Source organism: Pseudochaenichthys georgianus, unplaced genomic scaffold, assembly GCF_902827115.2.
Source record: "Pseudochaenichthys georgianus unplaced genomic scaffold, fPseGeo1.2 scaffold_1121_arrow_ctg1, whole genome shotgun sequence".
Taxonomy (NCBI): Eukaryota; Metazoa; Chordata; class Actinopteri; order Perciformes; family Channichthyidae; genus Pseudochaenichthys; species Pseudochaenichthys georgianus.
The window spans coordinates 22,501-45,328 of record NW_027262072.1 but is presented as its reverse complement, the minus strand read 5'-3'; the positions used below and the strand labels follow the sequence as shown (position 1 = coordinate 45,328).

The 22,828-nt window shown below is 50.6% G+C and overlaps 1 protein-coding gene across 2 annotated transcripts in view; it reads right to left on the bottom strand.

Annotated features, from left to right (window-relative positions):
• Positions 1 to 1,346: 1,346 nt before the first annotated feature.
• Positions 1,347 to 22,828, bottom strand: part of LOC117440678 (MAGUK p55 subfamily member 2-like) — a 28,091-nt gene continuing 6,609 nt past the window's right edge. For both annotated transcript variants that reach the window (XM_034076914.1, XM_034076915.1), the window contains exons 5-14: positions 22,572 to 22,766; positions 22,321 to 22,428; positions 19,194 to 19,313; positions 17,019 to 17,150; positions 12,904 to 13,006; positions 7,341 to 7,409; positions 6,617 to 6,778; positions 6,175 to 6,377; positions 5,529 to 5,657; positions 1,347 to 1,523 (exon numbers count right to left, since the gene is read on the bottom strand). In XM_034076914.1, coding sequence (XP_033932805.1) covers positions 1,347 to 1,523; positions 5,529 to 5,657; positions 6,175 to 6,377; positions 6,617 to 6,778; positions 7,341 to 7,409; positions 12,904 to 13,006; positions 17,019 to 17,150; positions 19,194 to 19,313; positions 22,321 to 22,428; positions 22,572 to 22,766 — 1,398 coding nt within the window. The remainder of the gene's footprint in view (positions 1,524 to 5,528; positions 5,658 to 6,174; positions 6,378 to 6,616; positions 6,779 to 7,340; positions 7,410 to 12,903; positions 13,007 to 17,018; positions 17,151 to 19,193; positions 19,314 to 22,320; positions 22,429 to 22,571; positions 22,767 to 22,828) is intronic.

Below are 22,828 nucleotides of genomic sequence, written 5' to 3'. Positions count from 1 at the left end.
GATGTTCTCTAAACGCTGCCATGTCTCCTCAAGCTGCTGGATGTTCTCTAAACGCTGCCATGTCTCCTCAAGCTGCTGGATGTTCTCTAAACGCTGCCATGTCTCCTCAAGCTGCTGGATGTTCTCTAAACGCTGCCATGTCTCCTCAAGCTGCTGGATGTTCTCTAAACGCTGCCATGTCTCCTCAAGCTGCTGGATGTTCTCTAAACGCTGCCATGTCTCCTCAAGCTGCTGGATGTTCTCTAAACGCTGCCATGTCTCCTCAAGCTGCTGGATGTTCTCTAAACGCTGCCATGTCTCCTCAAGCTGCTGGATGTTCTCTAAACGCTGCCATGTCTCCTCAAGCTGCTGGATGTTCTCTAAACGCTGCCATGTCTCCTCAAGCTGCTGAGTGTTCTCTAAACGCTGCCATGTCTCCTCAAGCTGCTGGATGTTCTCTAAACGCTGCCATGTCTCCTCAAGCTGCTGGATGTTCTCTAAACGCTGCCATGTCTCCTCAAGCTGCTGGATGTTCTCTAAACGCTGCTATGTCTCCTCAAGCTGCTGGATGTTCTCTAAACGCTGCCATGTCTCCTCAAGCTGCTGGATGTTCTCTAAACGCTGCCATGTCTCCTCAAGCTGCTGAGTGTTCTCTAAACGCTGCCATGTCTCCTCAAGCTGCTGGATGTTCTCTAAACGCTGCCATGTCTCCTCAAGCTGCTGGATGTTCTCTAAACGCTGCCATGTCTCCTCAAGCTGCTGGATGTTCTCTAAACGCTGCCATGTCTCCTCAAGCTGCTGGATGTTCTCTAAACGCTGCCATGTCTCCTCAAGCTGCTGGATGTTCTCTAAACGCTGCCATGTCTCCTCAAGCTGCTGGATGTTCTCTAAACGCTGCCATGTGGAACCTTTGGGTTTTTAAATCTGCATCCTTTCTGAAGCTGCAGTGAGTTTGCACCTGTCGGCCTGCGTACATGCTGCCAGGCACTAAACAAGAAGCTGTGAGGTGTGTGTTCAGTGTATTTCCATCACTCATATTTGTTCATTTAATAGTAAAAATAATTTGTTACCAGCATAACTCTGATATGAAATGTAAACAACGAGAGTCCAAACATGTAAAAACATACAAAAAACATGGTTTTGAAATCCAAAACACACACACACACACACACACACACACACACACACACACACACACACACACACACACACACACACACACACACACACACACACACACACACACACACACACACACACACACACACACACACACACACACACACACACACACACACACACACACACACACACACACACACACACACACACACACACACACACACACACACACACACACACAGTGTTCAGAACAGCCATGTGACAGGGACCCACTGGGGGTTCTTGGAGACCGTCTGCAGCGCCGCCTTCACGCTGCGGTACGTCTCGTCCAGGTTGTCGTTCACGATGCTCAGGTCGAAGTAGTGCTCGAAGGCCGCCTGGAGCTTCGAGCTCTCATCACACGTCCTCTGCAGCTCCTCGTCCTGAAACACACACACACACACACACACACATCTCTGGGTGTCATGTGTGCTGTAGTGTAGTTATGCCAATGGAGATCTGAGGTCACAGGCTCTCCGGCAGAGCAACACAATAACACAGATACGAGAGGGCAGAATGCAAGTCACTGGAATCTCGATATGAGATGAACCAGACGAGTGTTCATGGATGGTCTTCACAGAGTGCAGGTGTTTCACAGTCTTATGGCCCGTGGGGTGAAACTGTCTCTGAGTCTGGTGGTTTTAGTCGTAAGGCCCGGACACACCAAGCTGACTCCAAAGAACTGACACAGACGGACCCGACTGTGGCGTCTCTGCGTCTCGGCCATGTGTCTGGAACACACCGCGAAGACTTCAGCCGACGGCCAAGAAGCGCGTACGAACTGCGCATGCGTGAGTGGCAATAACTCTCCTTACCAGCAGGCGGCGGTAGTGTGTATTCGTCATTCAAAAGAGGCAACCGGAAGACAGACTGCGTGATAACCGAGAGAAGAAGAACAGACTGCGTGATAACCGAGAGAAGAAGAACAGACTGCGTGATAACCAGAGAAGAAGAACAGACTGCGTGATAACCAGAGAAGAAGAACAGACTGCGTGATAACCAGAGAAGAAGAACAGACTGCGTGATAACCGAGAGAAGAAGAACAGACTGCGTGATAACCAGAGAAGAAGAACAGACTGCGTGATAACCAGAGAAGAAGAACAGACTGCGTGATAACCAGAGAAGAAGAACAGACTGCGTGATAACCGAGAGAAGAAGAACAGACTGCGTGATAACCGAGAGAAGAAGAACAGACTGCGTGATAACCGAGAAGAAGAACAGACTGCGTGATAACCGAGAGAAGAAGAACAGACTGCGTGATAACCGAGAGAAGAAGAACAGACTGCGTGATAACCGAGAGAAGAAGAACAGACTGCGTGATAACCGAGAGAAGAAGAACAGACTGCGTGATAACCAGAGAAGAAGAACAGACTGCGTGATAACCGAGAGAAGAAGAACAGACTGCGTGATAACCGAGAGAAGAAGAACAGACTGCGTGATAACCGAGAGAAGAAGAACAGACTGCGTGATAACCAGAGAAGAAGAACAGACTGCGTGATAACCAGAGAAGAAGAACAGACTGCGTGATAACCAGAGAAGAAGAACAGACTGCGTGATAACCGAGAGAAGAAGAACAGACTGCGTGATAACCGAGAGAAGAAGAACAGACTGCGTGATAACCAGAGAAGAAGAACAGACTGCGTGATAACCAGAGAAGAAGAACAGACTGCGTGATAACCGAGAGAAGAAGAACAGACTGCGTGATAACCGAGAGAAGAAGAACAGACTGCGTGATAACCGAGAAGAAGAACAGACTGCGTGATAACCGAGAGAAGAAGAACAGACTGCGTGATAACCAGAGAAGAAGAACAGACTGCGTGATAACCAGAGAAGAAGAACAGACTGCGTGATAACCGAGAGAAGAAGAACAGACTGCGTGATAACCGAGAGAAGAAGAACAGACTGCGTGATAACCGAGAGAAGAAGAACAGACTGCGTGATAACCAGAGAAGAAGAACAGACTGCGTGATAACCGAGAGAAGAAGAACAGACTGCGTGATAACCGAGAGAAGAAGAACAGACTGCGTGATAACCGAGAGAAGAAGAACAGACTGCGTGATAACCAGAGAAGAAGAACAGACTGCGTGATAACCAGAGAAGAAGAACAGACTGCGTGATAACCGAGAGAAGAAGAACAGACTGCGTGATAACCGAGAGAAGAAGAACAGACTGCGTGATAACCGAGAGAAGAAGAACAGACTGCGTGATAACCAGAGAAGAAGAACAGACTGCGTGATAACCAGAGAAGAAGAACAGACTGCGTGATAACCGAGAGAAGAAGAACAGACTGCTTGATAACCAGAGAAGAAGAACAGACTGCGTGATAACCAGAGAAGAAGAACAGACTGCGTGATAACCAGAGAAGAAGAACAGACTGCGTGATAACCGAGAGAAGAAGAACAGACTGCGTGATAACCAGAGAAGAAGAACAGACTGCGTGATAACCAGAGAAGAAGAACAGACTGCGTGATAACCAGAGAAGAAGAACAGACTGCGTGATAACCAGAGAAGAAGAACAGACTGCGTGATAACCAGAGAAGAAGAACAGACTGCGTGATAACCAGAGAAGAAGAACAGACTGCGTGATAACCAGAGAAGAAGAACAGACTGCGTGATAACCGAGAGAAGAAGAACAGACTGCGTGATAACCAGAGAAGAAGAACAGACTGCGTGATAACCAGAGAAGAAGAACAGACTGCGTGATAACCAGAGAAGAAGAACAGACTGCGTGATAACCGAGAGAAGAAGAACAGACTGCGTGATAACCAGAGAAGAAGAACAGACTGCGTGATAACCAGAGAAGAAGAACAGACTGCGTGATAACCAGAGAAGAAGAACAGACTGCGTGATAACCAGAGAAGAAGAACAGACTGCGTGATAACCAGAGAAGAAGAACAGACTGCGTGATAACCGAGAGAAGAAGAACAGACTGCGTGATAACCAGAGAAGAAGAACAGACTGCGTGATAACCAGAGAAGAAGAACAGACTGCGTGATAACCAGAGAAGAAGAACAGACTGCGTGATAACCAGAGAAGAAGAACAGACTGCGTGATAATCGAGAGAAGAAGAACAGACTGCGTGATAACCGAGAGAAGAAGAACAGACTGCGTGATAATCGAGAGAAGAAGAACAGACTGCGTGATAATCGAGAGAAGAAGAACAGACTGCGTGATAACCAGAGAAGAAGAACAGACTGCGTGATAACCAGAGAAGAAGAACAGACTGCGTGATAACCAGAGAAGAAGAACAGACTGCGTGATAACCAGAGAAGAAGAACAGACTGCGTGATAACCGAGAGAAGAAGAACAGACTGCGTGATAACCAGAGAAGAAGAACAGACTGCGTGATAACCAGAGAAGAAGAACAGACTGCGTGATAACCGAGAGAAGAAGAACAGACTGCGTGATAACCGAGAGAAGAAGAACAGACTGCGTGATAACCAGAGAAGAACAGACTGCGTGATAACCAGAGAAGAAGAACAGACTGCGTGATAACCAGAGAAGAAGAACAGACTGCGTGATAACCAGAGAAGAAGAACAGACTGCGTGATAACCGAGAGAAACATGCGTGCGTTCCATGTTCCCTCCACGGCGAGGAGCTCACGGGGCTTTCCCGAACCTGTCGAGAGCTGGAGTTCAATCAAATCTCACATTTGCCTTCTTAATAGTTTGTTTGGGTCCCTCACTGATTCGCTAGCTGAACAGCCAATCAGAGGGATTGCTTTGACCGACGGCCTTTTGCCCACCGATTCGCCACGTAGAATCGGTGGGCACGGCCGAAAAGACACAACAGTGCGGGACACACCGATCTGAGTAGGGCGACAGGACGCTCATCGTCGGCCTGACATCCATCGACGGCCAAATCTGTTTATATGTTCATTTAATTCATTTCTTATTTTAAAAGATAAGGACAGATGCACCTCGCTTCATCCCCGTGGGGAAACTCAGCAGATTACCAGCAACAGGGTGAGAGGGGAAACAGGACAGCACAGATGCATCAAGATTAATATAATTAAAGATAACATTAGAATGATATAAGTCACTTTGAAACAGCCTCCAGATCTCTGGATGTCCTCCAGACTCATCCCTGCAACACTAAGCCAACAGCACCCTGTTCTGCACGGCAGCATCACACCCGCAGACTCAGAGACAGCACACCTGAGCTCTGTGAAGAACATCCAGAACATTCTGTCATCGTGCTATTATTGATCTATCATATTCCACTTGGATACAGACTGTTCTGGCACTATTTCTATTTTATTTGTATTTACTTGCACATCTCAAAACATTCTCTTGTCATCTCCATATCTCCTCTGAAGCTGCTGAGCTCACGGTGAGAGAGAATCTTTAACGTCATGCTTCCATGATCTCCACGGCGTGTTCCTCACCGTCAGCGTCTTGGTCACCACCTCAGCCTCCACAGCTGATTGGTTCATCGCCTTCAGCACCTCGAAGTCTGGAGCCTGGAGGAACACCACGTAGGGGAGGAAGTCCGAGGTCCGGAGCACTTTGAGGGACTGACACACACACACACACACACACACACACACACACACACACACACACACACACACACACACACACACACACACACACACACACACACACACACACACACACACACACTCCTTAGTTAAAAATGAGTTTTAAGACTCATAATGCTGACTCATGTCTCACCTGTGGGTTGGCACCCAGCACACAGACTCATAATGCTGACTCATGTCTCACCTGTGGGTTGGCATCCAGCACACAGACTCATAATGCTGACTCATGTCTCACCTGTGGGTTAGCATCCAGCACACAGACTCATAATGCTGACTCATGTCTCACCTGTGGGTTGGCATCCAGCACACAGACTCATAATGCTGACTCATGTCTCACCTGTGGGTTAGCATCCAGCACACAGACTCATAATGCTGACTCATGTCTCACCTGTGGGTTAGCATCCAGCACACAGACTCATAATGCTGACTCATGTCTCACCTGTGGGTTGGCATCCAGCACACAGACTCATAATGCTGACTCATGTCTCACCTGTGGGTTGGCATCCAGCACACAGACCCTCCCGGCCTCCACCACCTCGTGAATGGACTCCATCTTGATGCCGTACAGGTTCCCGTCGTACTCTCCGTGCTCCAGGAAGCGCCCGCTCTTTATGTCGACCGCCATCTTGCTCCGGCTGGTGAACCCGAACATCCGGCTCTCCTTGTCCTCCTTCTTCGGCTTCCTGGAGGTGTCTGAAGATCAGAAACACAACACACACATTTCAAATATTTAAATATGTCAGAGTACGATGTGCATATTCTTTTTTTAACATTCTTATTTATATCGGAATATTTTCACACACACACACACACACACACACACACACACACACACACACACACACACACACACACACACACACACACACACACACACACACACACACACACACACACACACACACACACACACACACAGTAAATGGTCCTACATGGGATGGTGGTGCCGAACAGCAGGGGGTCCCTCAGCAGCATCTTGTTCTTCAGCCTCCTCCTCCCAACGCCCTGCGCTCCAATCAGAACCAGCGTCTTCCTCTTGAAGGGCGGGACCTTCGCCACCTCCTCGTACAGCAAGATCTCATGTCTGTCAAACTCTGAGGGACACGGGGTCAAAGACCAAGAGCAGGTCAGAGTCATATTATATTAATTATGGCTGTCAGTCGATTCAAATAGTTACGAGCGATTAATCTGAACTGAAGTTCCCACTGCGGGTCAGAACAATGCGCTGTGATGTGCGGTCGACACGTGGGCTGCGATCCCACTGTGGGTCAGAACAATGCGCTGTGATGTGCAGTCGACACGTGGGCTGCGATCCCACTGTGGGTCAGAACAATGCGCCGTGATGTGCAGTCGACGCGTGGGCTGCGATCCCACTGTGGGTCAGAACAATGCGCCGTGATGTGCGGTCGACACGTGGGCTGCGATCCGAACGATCTAACGGGGCGTCTCCCCGGAAAACCTTCGAGCGGAGGAGCGGGGCTGAGCATCAGCTGGGCGCTTGGCTTGCTGTTATGTCTCTCGCCAGAAGGGTTACAACTAACGACGACGTCAAGCCTTTGGGCTCTGAAACTACGGGGCGGCCGAGGACAAACACACATGCGTTAATCGCACGTTAAATAATTAGTGGCGTTAAAAGGAATGTGCGGCCGCTGTTACCTGCGTTCTTGGTCGTCACGTACATCACCTTCTTCTTCTTCTTCCCTCCAACACCAGTACACAGATTACCTGTCACACACACACACACACACACACACACACACACACACACACACACACACACACACACACACACACACACACAGATCAGGAATCAGGTGGACACGTAGGAGGAACTTGACTCAGAGACTCCTCCCACATAAGACGATTACACTCCTTCTGTTTGCATCTTGCTAATTATTGATCTATATCTCATTCCATTTACTTGTCGACTCTTCTTGCACTATTTCTATTGTATCTGTATTCATTTGTCCGTTTCATGTCCTCTATATATTCAGACTTCAGTTTCCCATCTCTCCTCTGAAGCTGCTGCATGGCGAGAGACGCGGTACCACACACCACCAGCAGAGGGCAGCGTGACACAGAGAGACTGAGTCAACGGGCACAACGCAGAGTCAGGAGGTATTCCTCGACCTGAGCTGACGTCCTCGTGGACTCATCTTCTCATCACAGACACACGCATTTCCTAACATTCGGTCTCTATGCTGTAACATGTATTATCTCTTGGATTCACACACGGCATCTATTGCAGTCTGTCCGTCCTGGAGAGGATCCTCCTCTGCTGCTCTCCTGAGGGTTCTCCATGTTCCCTTAAACTGTGGGGTTTCTCTGGAAGTGTTTCCTTGTACGATGTGAGGGTCTAAGGACAGAGGGTCTGAGGACAGAGGGTCTGAGGACAGAGGGTCTGAGGACAGAGGGTCTAAGGACAGAGGGTCTAAGGACAGAGGGTCTGAGGACAGAGGGTCTACGGACAGAGGGTCTGAGGACAGAGGGTCTGAGGACAGAGGGTCTACGGACAGAGGGTCTGAGGACAGAGGGTCTAAGGACAGAGGGTCTGAGGACAGAGGCTCTAAGGACAGAGGGTCTGAGGACAGAGGGTCTGAGGACAGAGGGTCTGAGGACAGAGGGTCTACGGACAGAGGGTCTGAGGACAGAGGGTCTACGGACAGAGGGTCTGAGGACAGAGGGTCTGAGGACAGAGGGTCTACGGACAGAGGGTCTGAGGACAGAGGGTCTGAGGACAGACGGTCTGAGGACAGAGGGTCTACGGACAGAGGGTCTGAGGACAGAGGGTCTACGGACAGAGGGTCTGAGGACAGAGGGTCTGAGGACAGAGGGTCTACGGACAGAGGGTCTGAGGACAGAGGGTGTAAGGACAGAGGGTCTGAGGACAGAGGGTCTAAGGACAGAGGGTCTACGGACAGAGGGTCTGAGGACAGAGGGTCTAAGGACAGAGGGTCTACGGACAGAGGGTCTACGGACAGAGGGTCTGAGGACAGAGGGTCTACGGACAGAGGGTCTGAGGACAGAGGGTCTAAGGACAGAGGGTCTGAGGACAGAGGCTCTAAGGACAGAGGGTCTGAGGACAGAGGGTCTGAGGACAGAGGGGCTGAGGACAGAGGGTCTACGGACAGAGGGTCTGAGGACAGAGGGTCTAAGGACAGAGGGTCTGAGGACAGAGGGTCTGAGGACAGAGGGTCTACGGACAGAGGGTCTGAGGACAGAGGGTCTGAGGACAGAGGGTCTGAGGACAGACGGTCTGAGGACAGAGGGTCTGAGGACAGAGGGTCTGAGGACAGAGGGTCTGAGGACAGAGGGTCTACGGACAGAGGGTCTGAGGACAGAGGGTCTACGGACAGAGGGTCTGAGGACAGAGGGTCTGAGGACAGAGGGTCTGAGGACAGAGGGTCTACGGACAGAGGGTCTGAGGACAGAGGGTGTAAGGACAGAGGGTCTGAGGACAGAGGGTCTAAGGACAGAGGGTCTACGGACAGAGGGTCTGAGGACAGAGGGTCTAAGGACAGAGGGTCTACGGACAGAGGGTCTACGGACAGAGGGTCTGAGGACAGAGGGTCTACGGACAGAGGGTCTACGGACAGAGGGTCTGAGGACAGAGGGTCTACGGACAGAGGGTCTGAGGACAGAGGGTCTGAGGACAGAGGGTCTGAGGACAGACGGTCTGAGGACAGAGGGTCTGAGGACAGAGGGTCTACGGACAGAGGGTCTACGGACAGAGGGTCTACGGACAGAGGGTCTGAGGACAGAGGGTCTACGGACAGAGGGTCTGAGGACAGAGGGTCTGAGGACAGACGGTCTGAGGACAGAGGGTCTGAGGACAGACGGTCTGAGGACAGAGGGTCTACGGACAGAGGGTCTGAGGACAGAGGGTCTACGGACAGAGGGTCTGAGGACAGAGGGTCTACGGACAGAGGGTCTGAGGACAGAGGGTCTACGGACAGAGGGTCTGAGGACAGAGGGTCTGAGGACAGAGGGTCTACGGACAGAGGGTCTGAGGACAGAGGGTGTAAGGACAGAGGGTCTGAGGACAGAGGGTCTACGGACAGAGGGTCTGAGGACAGAGGGTCTACGGACAGAGGGTCTGAGGACAGAGGGTCTGAGGACAGAGGGTCTACGGACAGAGGGTCTGAGGACAGAGGGTGTAAGGACAGAGGGTCTGAGGACAGAGGGTCTAAGGACAGAGGGTCTACGGACAGAGGGTCTGAGGACAGAGGGTCTACGGACAGAGGGTCTGAGGACAGAGGGTCTACGGACAGAGGGTCTACGGACAGAGGGTCTGAGGACAGAGGGTCTGAGGACAGAGGGTCTGAGGACAGACGGTCTGAGGACAGAGGGTCTGAGGACAGAGGGTCTGAGGACAGAGGGTCTAAGGACAGAGGGTCTAAGGACAGAGGGTCTGAGGACAGAGGGTCTACGGACAGAGGGTCTGAGGACAGAGGGTCTGAGGACAGAGGGTCTACGGACAGAGGGTCTGAGGACAGAGGGTCTAAGGACAGAGGGTCTGAGGACAGAGGCTCTGAGGACAGAGGGTCTGAGGACAGAGGGTCTGAGGACAGAGGGTCTGAGGACAGAGGGTCTACGGACAGAGGGTCTGAGGACAGAGGGTCTACGGACAGAGGGTCTGAGGACAGAGGGTCTGAGGACAGAGGGTCTACGGACAGAGGGTCTGAGGACAGAGGGTCTGAGGACAGACGGTCTGAGGACAGAGGGTCTACGGACAGAGGGTCTGAGGACAGAGGGTCTACGGACAGAGGGTCTGAGGACAGAGGGTCTGAGGACAGAGGGTCTACGGACAGAGGGTCTGAGGACAGAGGGTGTAAGGACAGAGGGTCTGAGGACAGAGGGTCTAAGGACAGAGGGTCTACGGACAGAGGGTCTGAGGACAGAGGGTCTAAGGACAGAGGGTCTACGGACAGAGGGTCTACGGACAGAGGGTCTGAGGACAGAGGGTCTACGGACAGAGGGTCTGAGGACAGAGGGTCTAAGGACAGAGGGTCTGAGGACAGAGGCTCTAAGGACAGAGGGTCTGAGGACAGAGGGTCTGAGGACAGAGGGTCTGAGGACAGAGGGTCTACGGACAGAGGGTCTGAGGACAGAGGGTCTACGGACAGAGGGTCTGAGGACAGAGGGTCTGAGGACAGAGGGTCTACGGACAGAGGGTCTGAGGACAGAGGGTCTGAGGACAGAGGGTCTGAGGACAGAGGGTCTGAGGACAGAGGGTCTGAGGACAGAGGGTCTGAGGACAGAGGGTCTGAGGACAGAGGGTCTACGGACAGAGGGTCTGAGGACAGAGGGTCTACGGACAGAGGGTCTGAGGACAGAGGGTCTGAGGACAGAGGGTCTGAGGACAGAGGGTCTACGGACAGAGGGTCTGAGGACAGAGGGTGTAAGGACAGAGGGTCTGAGGACAGAGGGTCTAAGGACAGAGGGTCTACGGACAGAGGGTCTGAGGACAGAGGGTCTAAGGACAGAGGGTCTACGGACAGAGGGTCTACGGACAGAGGGTCTGAGGACAGAGGGTCTACGGACAGAGGGTCTACGGACAGAGGGTCTGAGGACAGAGGGTCTACGGACAGAGGGTCTGAGGACAGAGGGTCTGAGGACAGACGGTCTGAGGACAGAGGGTCTGAGGACAGAGGGTCTACGGACAGAGGGTCTACGGACAGAGGGTCTACGGACAGAGGGTCTGAGGACAGAGGGTCTACGGACAGAGGGTCTGAGGACAGAGGGTCTGAGGACAGACGGTCTGAGGACAGAGGGTCTGAGGACAGACGGTCTGAGGACAGAGGGTCTACGGACAGAGGGTCTGAGGACAGAGGGTCTGCGGACAGAGGGTCTGAGGACAGAGGGTCTACGGACAGAGGGTCTGAGGACAGAGGGTCTACGGACAGAGGGTCTGAGGACAGAGGGTCTGAGGACAGAGGGTCTGCGGACAGAGGGTCTGAGGACAGAGGGTGTAAGGACAGAGGGTCTGAGGACAGAGGGTCTACGGACAGAGGGTCTGAGGACAGAGGGTCTACGGACAGAGGGTCTGAGGACAGAGGGTCTGAGGACAGAGGGTCTACGGACAGAGGGTCTGAGGACAGAGGGTGTAAGGACAGAGGGTCTGAGGACAGAGGGTCTAAGGACAGAGGGTCTACGGACAGAGGGTCTGAGGACAGAGGGTCTACGGACAGAGGGTCTGAGGACAGAGGGTCTGAGGACAGAGGGTCTACGGACAGAGGGTCTGAGGACAGAGGGTCTGAGGACAGACGGTCTGAGGACAGAGGGTCTGAGGACAGACGGTCTGAGGACAGAGGGTCTGAGGACAGAGGGTCTGAGGACAGAGGGTCTGAGGACAGAGGGTCTGAGGACAGAGGGTCTGAGGACAGAGGGTCTACGGACAGAGGGTCTGAGGACAGAGGCCCTAAGGACAGAGGGTCTGAGGACAGAGGGTCTGAGGACAGAGGGTCTACGGACAGAGGGTCTGAGGACAGAGGGTCTGTGGACAGACGGTCTGAGGACAGAGGGTCTGTGGACAGAGGGTCTGAGGACAGAGGGTCTGAGGACAGACGGTCTGAGGACAGAGGGTCTGAGGACAGACGGTCTGAGGACAGAGGGTCTGAGGACAGAGGGTCTGAGGACAGAGGGTCTGAGGACAGAGGGTCTACGGACAGAGGGTCTGAGGACAGAGGCCCTAAGGACAGAGGGTCTGAGGACAGAGGGTCTGAGGACAGAGGGTCTACGGACAGAGGGTCTGAGGACAGAGGGTCTGCGGACAGACGGTCTGAGGACAGAGGGTCTGTGGACAGAGGGTCTGAGGACAGAGGGTCTGAGGACAGACGGTCTGAGGACAGAGGGTCTGAGGACAGACGGTCTGAGGACAGAGGGTCTGAGGACAGAGGGTCTGAGGACAGAGGGTCTGTGGACAGAGGGTCTGAGGACAGAGGGTCTGAGGACAGAGGGTCTGAGGACAGAGGGTCTGAGGACAGACGGTCTGAGGACAGAGGGTCTGAGGACAGACGGTCTGAGGACAGAGGGTCTGAGGACAGAGGGTCTGAGGACAGAGGGTCTAAGGACAGAGGGTCTGAGGACAGAGGGTCTGAGGACAGAGGGTCTGAGGACAGAGGGTCTGAGGACAGAGGGTCTGAGGACAGAGGGTCTGAGGACAGAGGGTCTGAGGACAGAGGGTCTGTGCTTTGTTCTTCTTCATCCTCTCAGTCACCTGCAGGCGGCAGCTCCACGTCTCTCTTCACAAACGCCTTCCTCTTCTCCTCCAGCATCTGACTGGGGATCAGTCCAGCACTGCCGCCCTCCACATGCAGCGCCTGCAGACACACACACACACACACACACACACACACACACACACACACACACACACACACACACACACACACACACACACATTGTATTATTGCTTGCTTTTATCAGAAATAAACGGTCAAACGAAGCAGAGGAGGAGCGACGGTTTGATGAGTCAAAGCGTTTACCTTCCCGTGGTTAACCCCTCGCGGACGCTTTGAATTGGACTGACTGAAGCAGCAACAATCAGTCGAAAACATAACCAATGAAAAAACATCCATCCCTCCCAAACATATATGAGCAGTCCATTATCAGACTGCCCCCCCCACACTCTCCACCCAGCCCTCCCGCTACAAGCACTCTGTCCTGCCTACAGTCTGTCCCAGAGATGGAGCACTCGAGTCCCGGACTCGCACTCCAGTGCCGATTTTCGGGACTCGTGACTCGACTCGGACTCGCGCACTGATTGACGCGACTCGGACTCGTTAATTCCCCCCCCACGATGACTCGGACTCGACTTGTACATTGACGCTCCGACTTGGACTCGGACTGGAGCAACTTTTCTCTGGAGTCCGATGTCCTCTGTCCTGGCGCGCGCACCTGCGAGGCGAGTTCACGGACTGGGCCCGCTGGTCCAGTCTAGAGAGGTCGAGAGACACACCCCGCATCGTGCTGCTTTCACACTTTCTGCTTCCACATCGGGAAAGAGCAAAATGCTCGTTATGTGGAAACAATATAGAAGAGAAGGCTCCGTCACGCATTCCTCTAAGGATCGAGTTCAGACAGAGAGGCTGAACTCGATCATCAGAGTCACGTGATCTGATCAATAAATAAAGATTCAGCCATAACACAAAGCACATGGCTACTTAACATGTGCTTTGTGTTATGGCTGAATCTTTATCAGTAAACCGATTTAACCGTAAAAGTTCCTTCAAAATAAGAGTCCCGATCTTATTACTATCAAAATAAAAGTGCAAAAGGAAAACTTTACCACAGGAAAATATTGGCATACAAATATAATCACTTCTCTGAAAGGTAACTCATTTTAAATATAGTTAGACATTAAAGGTCATTTACAATAATAATATTCATATCAGTAATACGCTTTATATTTGTTTAGCACTTATTACAAGAACTGTAGCCGAACTGGCTTCACAGCAGCTCAACAGACAGATCAGTAGAACATGACAGGATGACAGCAATGTAGAGGAGCAGCTACATTTCAACACTTGTGACTCGGACTCGGACACTCCTTGGGTGACTCGGACTCGGACACTCCTTGGGTGACTCGGACTCGGACTTGGACACTCCTTGGGTGACTCGGACTTGGACTTGGACACTCCTTGGGTGACTCGGACTCGGACACTCCTTGGGTGACTCGGACTTGGACTCGGACACTCCTTGGGTGACTCGGACTTGGACTCGGACACTCCTTGGGTGACTCGGACTTGGACTCGGACACTCCTTGGGTGACTCGGACTTGGACTCGGACACTCCTTGGGTGACTCGGACTCGGACACTCCTTGGGTGACTCGGACTTGGACTCGGACACTCCTTGGGTGACTCGGACTCGGACTTGCACTCGGACACTCCTTGGGTGACTCGGACTTGGACTCGGACACTCCTTGGGTGACTCGGACTTGGACTCGGACACTCCTTGGGTGACTCGGACTCGGACTTGCACTCGGACACTCCTTGGGTGACTTGGACTCGGACACTCCTTGGGTGACTTGGACTCGGACACTCCTTGGGTGACTCGGACTCGGACTCGGACACTCCTTGGGTGACTCGGACTCGGACTTGGACACTCCTTGGGTGACTCGGACTTGGACTTGGACACTCCTTGGGTGACTCGGACTCGGACACTCCTTGGGTGACTCGGACTTGGACTCGGACACTCCTTGGGTGACTCGGACTTGGACTCGGACACTCCTTGGGTGACTCGGACTTGGACTCGGACACTCCTTGGGTGACTCGGACTTGGACTCGGACACTCCTTGGGTGACTCGGACTCGGACACTCCTTGGGTGACTCGGACTTGGACTCGGACACTCCTTGGGTGACTCGGACTCGGACTTGCACTCGGACACTCCTTGGGTGACTCGGACTTGGACTCGGACACTCCTTGGGTGACTCGGACTCGGACTCGGACACTCCTTGGGTGACTCGGACTCGGACTTGCACTCGGACACTCCTTGGGTGACTTGGACTCGGACACTCCTTGGGTGACTTGGACTCGGACACTCCTTGGGTGACTCGGACTCGGACACTCCTTGGGTGACTCGGACTCGGACTTGGACACTCCTTGGGTGACTCGGACTTGGACTTGGACACTCCTTGGGTGACTCGGACTCGGACACTCCTTGGGTGACTCGGACTTGGACTCGGACACTCCTTGGGTGACTCGGACTTGGACTCGGACACTCCTTGGGTGACTCGGACTTGGACTCGGACACTCCTTGGGTGACTCGGACTTGGACTCGGACACTCCTTGGGTGACTCGGACTCGGACACTCCTTGGGTGACTCGGACTTGGACTCGGACACTCCTTGGGTGACTCGGACTCGGACTTGCACTCGGACACTCCTTGGGTGACTCGGACTTGGACTCGGACACTCCTTGGGTGACTCGGACTTGGACTCGGACACTCCTTGGGTGACTCGGACTCGGACTTGCACTCGGACACTCCTTGGGTGACTTGGACTCGGACACTCCTTGGGTGACTTGGACTCGGACACTCCTTGGGTGACTCGGACTTGGACTCGAAGAGTGGTGACTCGAGAGTGACTCGGACTCGTGAATTGGAGACTTGACTACAACACTGGTCCTTTAAGCTTCTCAACACTCACATGTGATGTTATTGTGTGAATCTGTGCCGTCCTGTTTTTCACTCTCACCCTGTTGCTGTTAAACTACTAAAGTTCCATCTTATCTTAATATACTTTTAAATGTTGGGCAACAGGTGTCCATGGTCAGTGTGTGCGTCTGTGTTTGATCAGACGGCGCATGAGGGATGATATGTGCATGTATTGTAATGTTACTATGTTTGCATATGACGGAGTCCAGAACACATGTCCTTACGGGGACGATAAAGTACATGGCATCGTATAAAGATATATTAACACAGATTTGTCCTCTGCTCTGAAGGGCTCCTGTGTTCTGATTGGACTTGAGTCCACAGAGAGTAGTGATGGCTGCAGGAGGACCAGCGGACGCAGGGAGCGAGTGTTGGAGTGAAGCTGGTTCCTGCTTAACGCTCAGGTTCTTAGCAGTTTCTTATATGCATGTATTTGTGTGCAGATGATGCAACTGTACGCAGCTTTATCAATACTGATGGAGCATATATACATATATAAATATACTGACTTATATTATTTAATAGTTATCCATTTATTGTATTGTTGTTTTTTGTTAATAGTACATCTTCCCAGTGTAATTCAAGTTGATCAAATCCGTCGTTTCATGCTGGTGATGATACATGTGGGAGCCAGGAGGAGGAGAGGGACCCGGAGGGTAGGGTTCTGACCGTCGGGGAAGAACCAGGAGAGAACACAATGAACTAATGCACTTGTATATTCTGGCATCAAGATAGTAACATGTATTAAACCTGTGCATTATTTAGTAGTTTAACATTAGTTTTCTTGTTGTTTTTGTGTAAAGTAGATGTTCTATTACTGAGCGACCTTATTGTAGTGAGGTAAAGTAGTCTCGATGCTTGAAGGCACCGTAGAGCACCTGGTGTAATTGTATATATTGGAGCCAGAGCGCTAGTATAGTTCCCTATCAGGGTGATTCAAGAGAGAGAGCCAGCCATAGGAAAGGCTCGAGGAGAGGACACCTGTTGTTCCTGTGATATTGGATCATGGAAATGAAATGCTCAGAGCTGCCGATGGATCATTCTGCGTGAGGTCCTCTGACGGACGCCTCAGAGCCGCTTTGTTTTCAGCTCTGTTTCATGATTTGTCCCGCTTCAAATACTATGTGTAACTATGGTCACGCTAATAAAGCTGTTGAACTGAATGGAGCGTCTCCCACCTGCCACCAGTTCACATCGTCCTGGTTGACGATCTGCAGGATGTCTCCGCTCTCGAACCGCAGGCCGGCCTCCTTGCAGGGGATCAGGTTATCGTGGGCGGGGTCGTAGTCGTAGTGACACTTGAAGAACACCTGCAGAAACACACCTGCACGCTCAACTCTGCTCGCTCTACAGTGTGTCGTGTTTATGGAATAGTGCAACACCCGGATGTCAGGAAGAACAGTTCATCTACACTTTGGTAAAGGTGTAAATCCCAACTATCCATTCACCACCACCAGGGTCAAGCTAAGCCCCTCCCCTTCAGACCGACCCCAACTATCCATTCACCACCACCAGGGTCAAGCTAAGCCCCTCCCCTTCAGACCGACCCCAACTATCCATTCACCACCACCAGGGTCAAGCTAAGCCCCTCCCCTTCAGACCGAACCCAACTATCCATTCACCACCACCAGGGTCAAGCTAAGCCCCTCCCCTTCAGACCGACCCCAACTATCCATTCACCACCACCAGGGTCAAGCTAAGACCCTCCCCTTCAGACCGACCCCAACTATCCATTCACCACCACCACCAGGGTCAAGCTAAGCCCCTCCCCTTCAGACCGACCCCAACTATCCATTCACCACCACCAGGGTCAAGCTAAGCCTCTCCCCTTCAGAGCGACCCCAACTATCCATTCACCACCACCAGGGTCAAGCTAAGCCCCTCCCCTTCAGAGCGACCCCAACTATCCATTCACCACCACCAGGGTCAAGCTAAGCCCCTCCCCTTCAGACCGACCCCAACTATCCATTCACCACCACCAGGGTCAAGCTAAGCCCCTCCCCTTCAGACCGAACCCAACTATCCATTCACCACCACCAGGGTCAAGCTAAGCCCCTCCCCTTCAGACCGACCCCAACCATCCATTCACCACCACCACCAGGGTCAAGCTAAGCCCCTCCCCTTCAGACCGAACCCAACTATCCATTCACCACCACCAGGGTCAAGCTAAGCCCCTCCCCTTCAGACCGACCCCAACTATCCATTCACCACCACCACCAGGGTCAAGCTAAGCCCCTCCCCTTCAGACCGACGCCAACTATCCATTCACCACCACCAGGGTCAAGCTAAGCCCCTCCCCTTCAGAGCGACCCCAACTATCCATTCACCACCACCAGGGTCAAGCTAAGCCCCTCCCCTTCAGACCGACCCCAACTATCCATTCACCACCACCAGGGTCAAGCTAAGCCTCTCCCCTTCAGAGCGACCCCAACTATCCATTCACCACCACCAGGGTCAAGCTAAGCCCCTCCCCTTCAGAGCGACCCCAACTATCCATTCACCACCACCAGGGTCAAGCTAAGCCCCTCCCCTTCAGACCGACGCCAACTATCTATTCACCACAACCAGGGTCAAGCTAAGCCCCTCCCCTTCAGACCGACGCCAACTATCCATTCACCACCACCAGGGTCAAGCTAAGCCCCTCCCCTTCAGAGCGACCCCAACTATCCATTCACCACCACCAGGGTCAAGCTAAGCCCCTCCCCTTCAGACCGACGCCAACTATCCATTCACCACAACCAGGGTCAAGCTAAGCCCCTCCCCTTCAGACCGACGCCAACTATCCATTCACCACCACCAGGGTCAAGCTAAGCCCCTCCCCTTCAGACCGACGCCAACTATCCATTCACCAGCACCAGGGTCAAGCTAAGCCCCTCCCCTTCAGACCGACGCCAACTATCCATTCACCACCACCAGGGTCAAGCTAAGCCCCTCCCCTTCAGACCGACGCCAACTATCCATTCACCAGCACCCCGGGGGGATCGGTTCTCCCCTCCTGAATGATACTCCTACACAACGGGGCCTAATCGCCAAAACTCCATTACATTAATTTGTGTATTCCTGGAAATAAATATGTATTCTTACATCAACACGTTATGGAATCGTTATCGAAATCTCAATATGGACTAGTGCTATCTATCTAAATTGAAGTAAGCACAATATTTGTAAGAGGTCAAATATGTGAAGTATTGTGTATCGTGGAGCGGCAGAGATTATTCTACAGATGTCATAAATGATGCTTGTTTGGTTCAGATCTTCTTTAAAACTAAACCACACCATGATCACTTTGATATGTTTTCCAACAATAATGAGCATTAGATGTCCGACAGTATGTCCTCTTGATGTGTCCTCACCTTCCTGGGTGGGATGGCTTCGTGGTAGCTGGGCAGGATCTTCAGAACCACAGACCCACTGGTGGCCTGGAGCTCCTCCTGCAGAACCCTGGCGTCCTGACCCACCTCCCGCCCGTTCACCTGCACACACAGCGGATAACACGTCAGTAACTGTAAGCAGGCACCTGTAGGGGAACGGGATAGCTGACCACATCGGGAAAATAATATATGTGCAATACATTATAATTTAAAAGAGCTGGAGCAGTGCAGTTTTTAAAGAGGTAGCATTGTGCAGAAATGTGCAGAAAACATACAGAAAGTTGTCCAAGTTTCAGATGAGAGTATGTGTGTTGAAGTAATGCATCAATAACAACAAGATATAGGTAACCAACGAGTTCACAAAAATAACCATACCATGGGCCCGAAACATTAAAACAGAAGACCCAGGACAGAGCCCTGAGGTACGCCACTGCTAACGTTTATTAAAATGTATCCTACAGATAAATGAGTGGTTTGGATCTACTCATTTTCCGTATGAAGAAAGTCAATGGGTCCTTTTTCCCCAAAAATCTAACTGTTCATTGGCTTGAGTTGGGGACAGTTAGTTATTAAAGAGAGATCAAAACTTCAGTCAAGTCAACAACAACTGGGATTCAAAGTACTCCCAACACAACAAAGCAGTCCACAGATATAACAATACTGTGATCCAAAGATATTAAAATAGAGGATCAAGAACAGAGCCTTGGGGTACACCGCTACTAACTTGTTGAGAGACACTTAACAATTCTTGAGGGATCTCAACTTCAGTCAAGTCAAGGAACCAATGAGATTCAAGGTACTCCCAGCACTATGAATCAAAAGGATGTCATACCAAGCTAGCAGTCTACATGATGAGTAGCCTATCAGTTCACAAAAATAACAACACTGTGAGCCAAATATATTAAAATAGAGGACCCAGGACAGAGCCCTGAGGTACTCCACTGCTTTAATTTAAATTTAGCATACAGATAAATGAGCGGTATGGATCTACTCATTTTCCGAATGAAGAGACAGTTAGCTAGTATCGAGGGATCAAAACTTCAGTCAAGTCAAGGATTCAAGGTACTACAAATACAACAATACCGTGAGCCAAAGACATTCAAATAGAGGACCAAGAACTGAGCCTTGGGGGACTCCACTACTAACTTGTTAACCTGTTCCATCCTGAGCCTGTTTTTCAGGTCTCAGGCTCCAAAATGACATTCCCAGAACAAAAGGGTTAAATTAATAATCTTGTTTCTCAAAGTAACGATAAACCTGTGAGTTGGATGTAGAAAAGTCAGAATCAATATAGATGTTTTTTATTTTAAAGAAAATTCAGATTGAACATGGTAAAAAACTGTAAATTATAGTGTCCGTCCAAAAATTCTTTTTTACTTATAGTGAAACTAACATTGGATGATGGTAAGGTAGACTAAAAGCTTTAGGAATCCAAAGTACAACATCTAATAAGTACCCTGTATCAAGGTTGATGCAAAACAAGTGACATTTTACCCTTTTAGAGATTTAGCAAATAAAAAACCCACTTCTGGGGCCATTTGGGTGGATTTCCCATATCTCTGGCCCCCCTTGGTCGATTTTGATGAATGAAATCTCTTTATAACCGCTAGAGCCAATGGAATCAAGGGGAAGTTCTACACACACCAACACGTTAACAAATAAGGAGTGAGAGTGACGCATAGCCAAAACCGGAAGCTGCATACACTCTGTTGGCTACCATTAGCAGCTAACTTTTTTGCTCTGATTTTTATATAAAAATTGAATTATGGATTATAAACAATTGCTTCAAAGCGACAGACACATTATCAACCTATGGATTAACCGATTCAGCCCCGTTTTTTCTCGTTTTAATGCCATTGAACACATCTTTTGATCAGATTGACAGCTACGGTGAGACGATCTCCCGTAAAACCTCCGTAAAGGTACGTGTTGTGATGTCTGTGTTTGCTTCCCCTGTCGCGAGTTCGGATCGCTCAGTGATGATACTCTACTTAAATAATCTGTGGAGTCTCAGCTTTAATCGGATATATTGTATGTGCAGTTTCGATGAGTAAGAAGGGTATCTTTATCTTGAGTTCTGTGCGTTCTTGAGTTAGATAGTTCATTTTAGTCTAAGTTATCTCAGTGGGTCTCGTAAACACATATTTCCAAGGCACTCCTTTATAGTTATTAGGATAAATACAAACATTTTTGAAATCATTCCAATGTATACTATAGGACAGTAATTAAAAATATCGTTTAAAGTTGGAGAGATACAAAAATATGCATAAATAAATAAATGTTAACTGGTCAAATAAGATATGAATGAACAACGAAAATAAAATAAGTTACATTTATTTGTTATTGGCTATGGTAGGTTATTGGTTATGTTCACATACTTATTTGATTATTAAAATGTAAACCGATCTTTTTCATATGGGTGTTTAGAGTTGTACCCTCTGGATCAGGTCTCTAGTAATTGTGCTCAAAGTGCACCAGATTGAAGCATTTTACTTTAAAATGTTCAAAAACAAATCTTCTCGGGGGAGCATACCCCCGGACCCCCCTAGAGGATGAGACGTCCACCCCCCAATTCAAACATGTTCATATAATACTGAATACATTTGAAGCCATTTTGACGTATATTACCTATATCAATACGTTTCTGTTTTTGTAGTGTATTTGTCTTTGGTAGAGATTTTTCATTTATTCTTTATAAAATCTCGCCTAGGGCAGCAAATAGTCTGGAACCGGCCCTGGTACTAGAACTCGAGAGCCTTTCTTGTGCTGACACATAGAAACAAATTGGCGGGGCGCACTTCGCACGTGCACACACTAACAAATTCCACGCGCTCACATTATGCTGGGCCCACGTGCCTTAGCACCGCTGCTATGACTCCATCCAAGGGGAAACACTGAACACACAACAACAACACACAGATAGAGCAGTTCACAGATTCACAATACTGCCCAAAGATATTAAAATAGAGGACCAAATACTGAGCCTTGGGGGACTCCACTACTAACCTAAATCCCTGTTAACTTAATCTAAGAGACAATTAACAATTCTGGACTTAAAGCTACTTCCACTGCCATACATCTTAATAAGGAGACCCAGAGAACAGACTACCTCTTTGATGACGTCTCCAACGTGCAGCAGTCCTTGCTGGTCGATCATTCCTCCATGAAGGATACGAGCTATAGTCAGCTCTCCCCCCTCCACTTTGAACGTCACTCCCTGAAACACAAATTGATTTAATCTGATGTGCTTACATCACAACTTTCAGGATCAAGGACGGGGCTCAGATTGTGAAATGCTTTTAGAGCAGACATCGGATCAGAAAGTGTCTCCACGGGGATTTGATCTGTGATGTTTCCTACCAGGTGTTCTCCGGCCACTTTGCGTATCCCCACCATGCGGATGGCGTCCGGTGGGGGGTACCGGTTGTTTGTTGGGCCTTCATTATCATCTTCATCATCATCCCCGTCTTCTTCATGGTCCACAAAGTCACATGGGCTGGGGGGGGGGCTGTCGCAGGCCTGAGCTGCCACCGAGTCGTGAGTCTCCAGCAGAGACTGAAGGAGGAAATGGAGGAAATTCAACATATCTGATTGTCCTACAGTAAAAAACGGGCAGT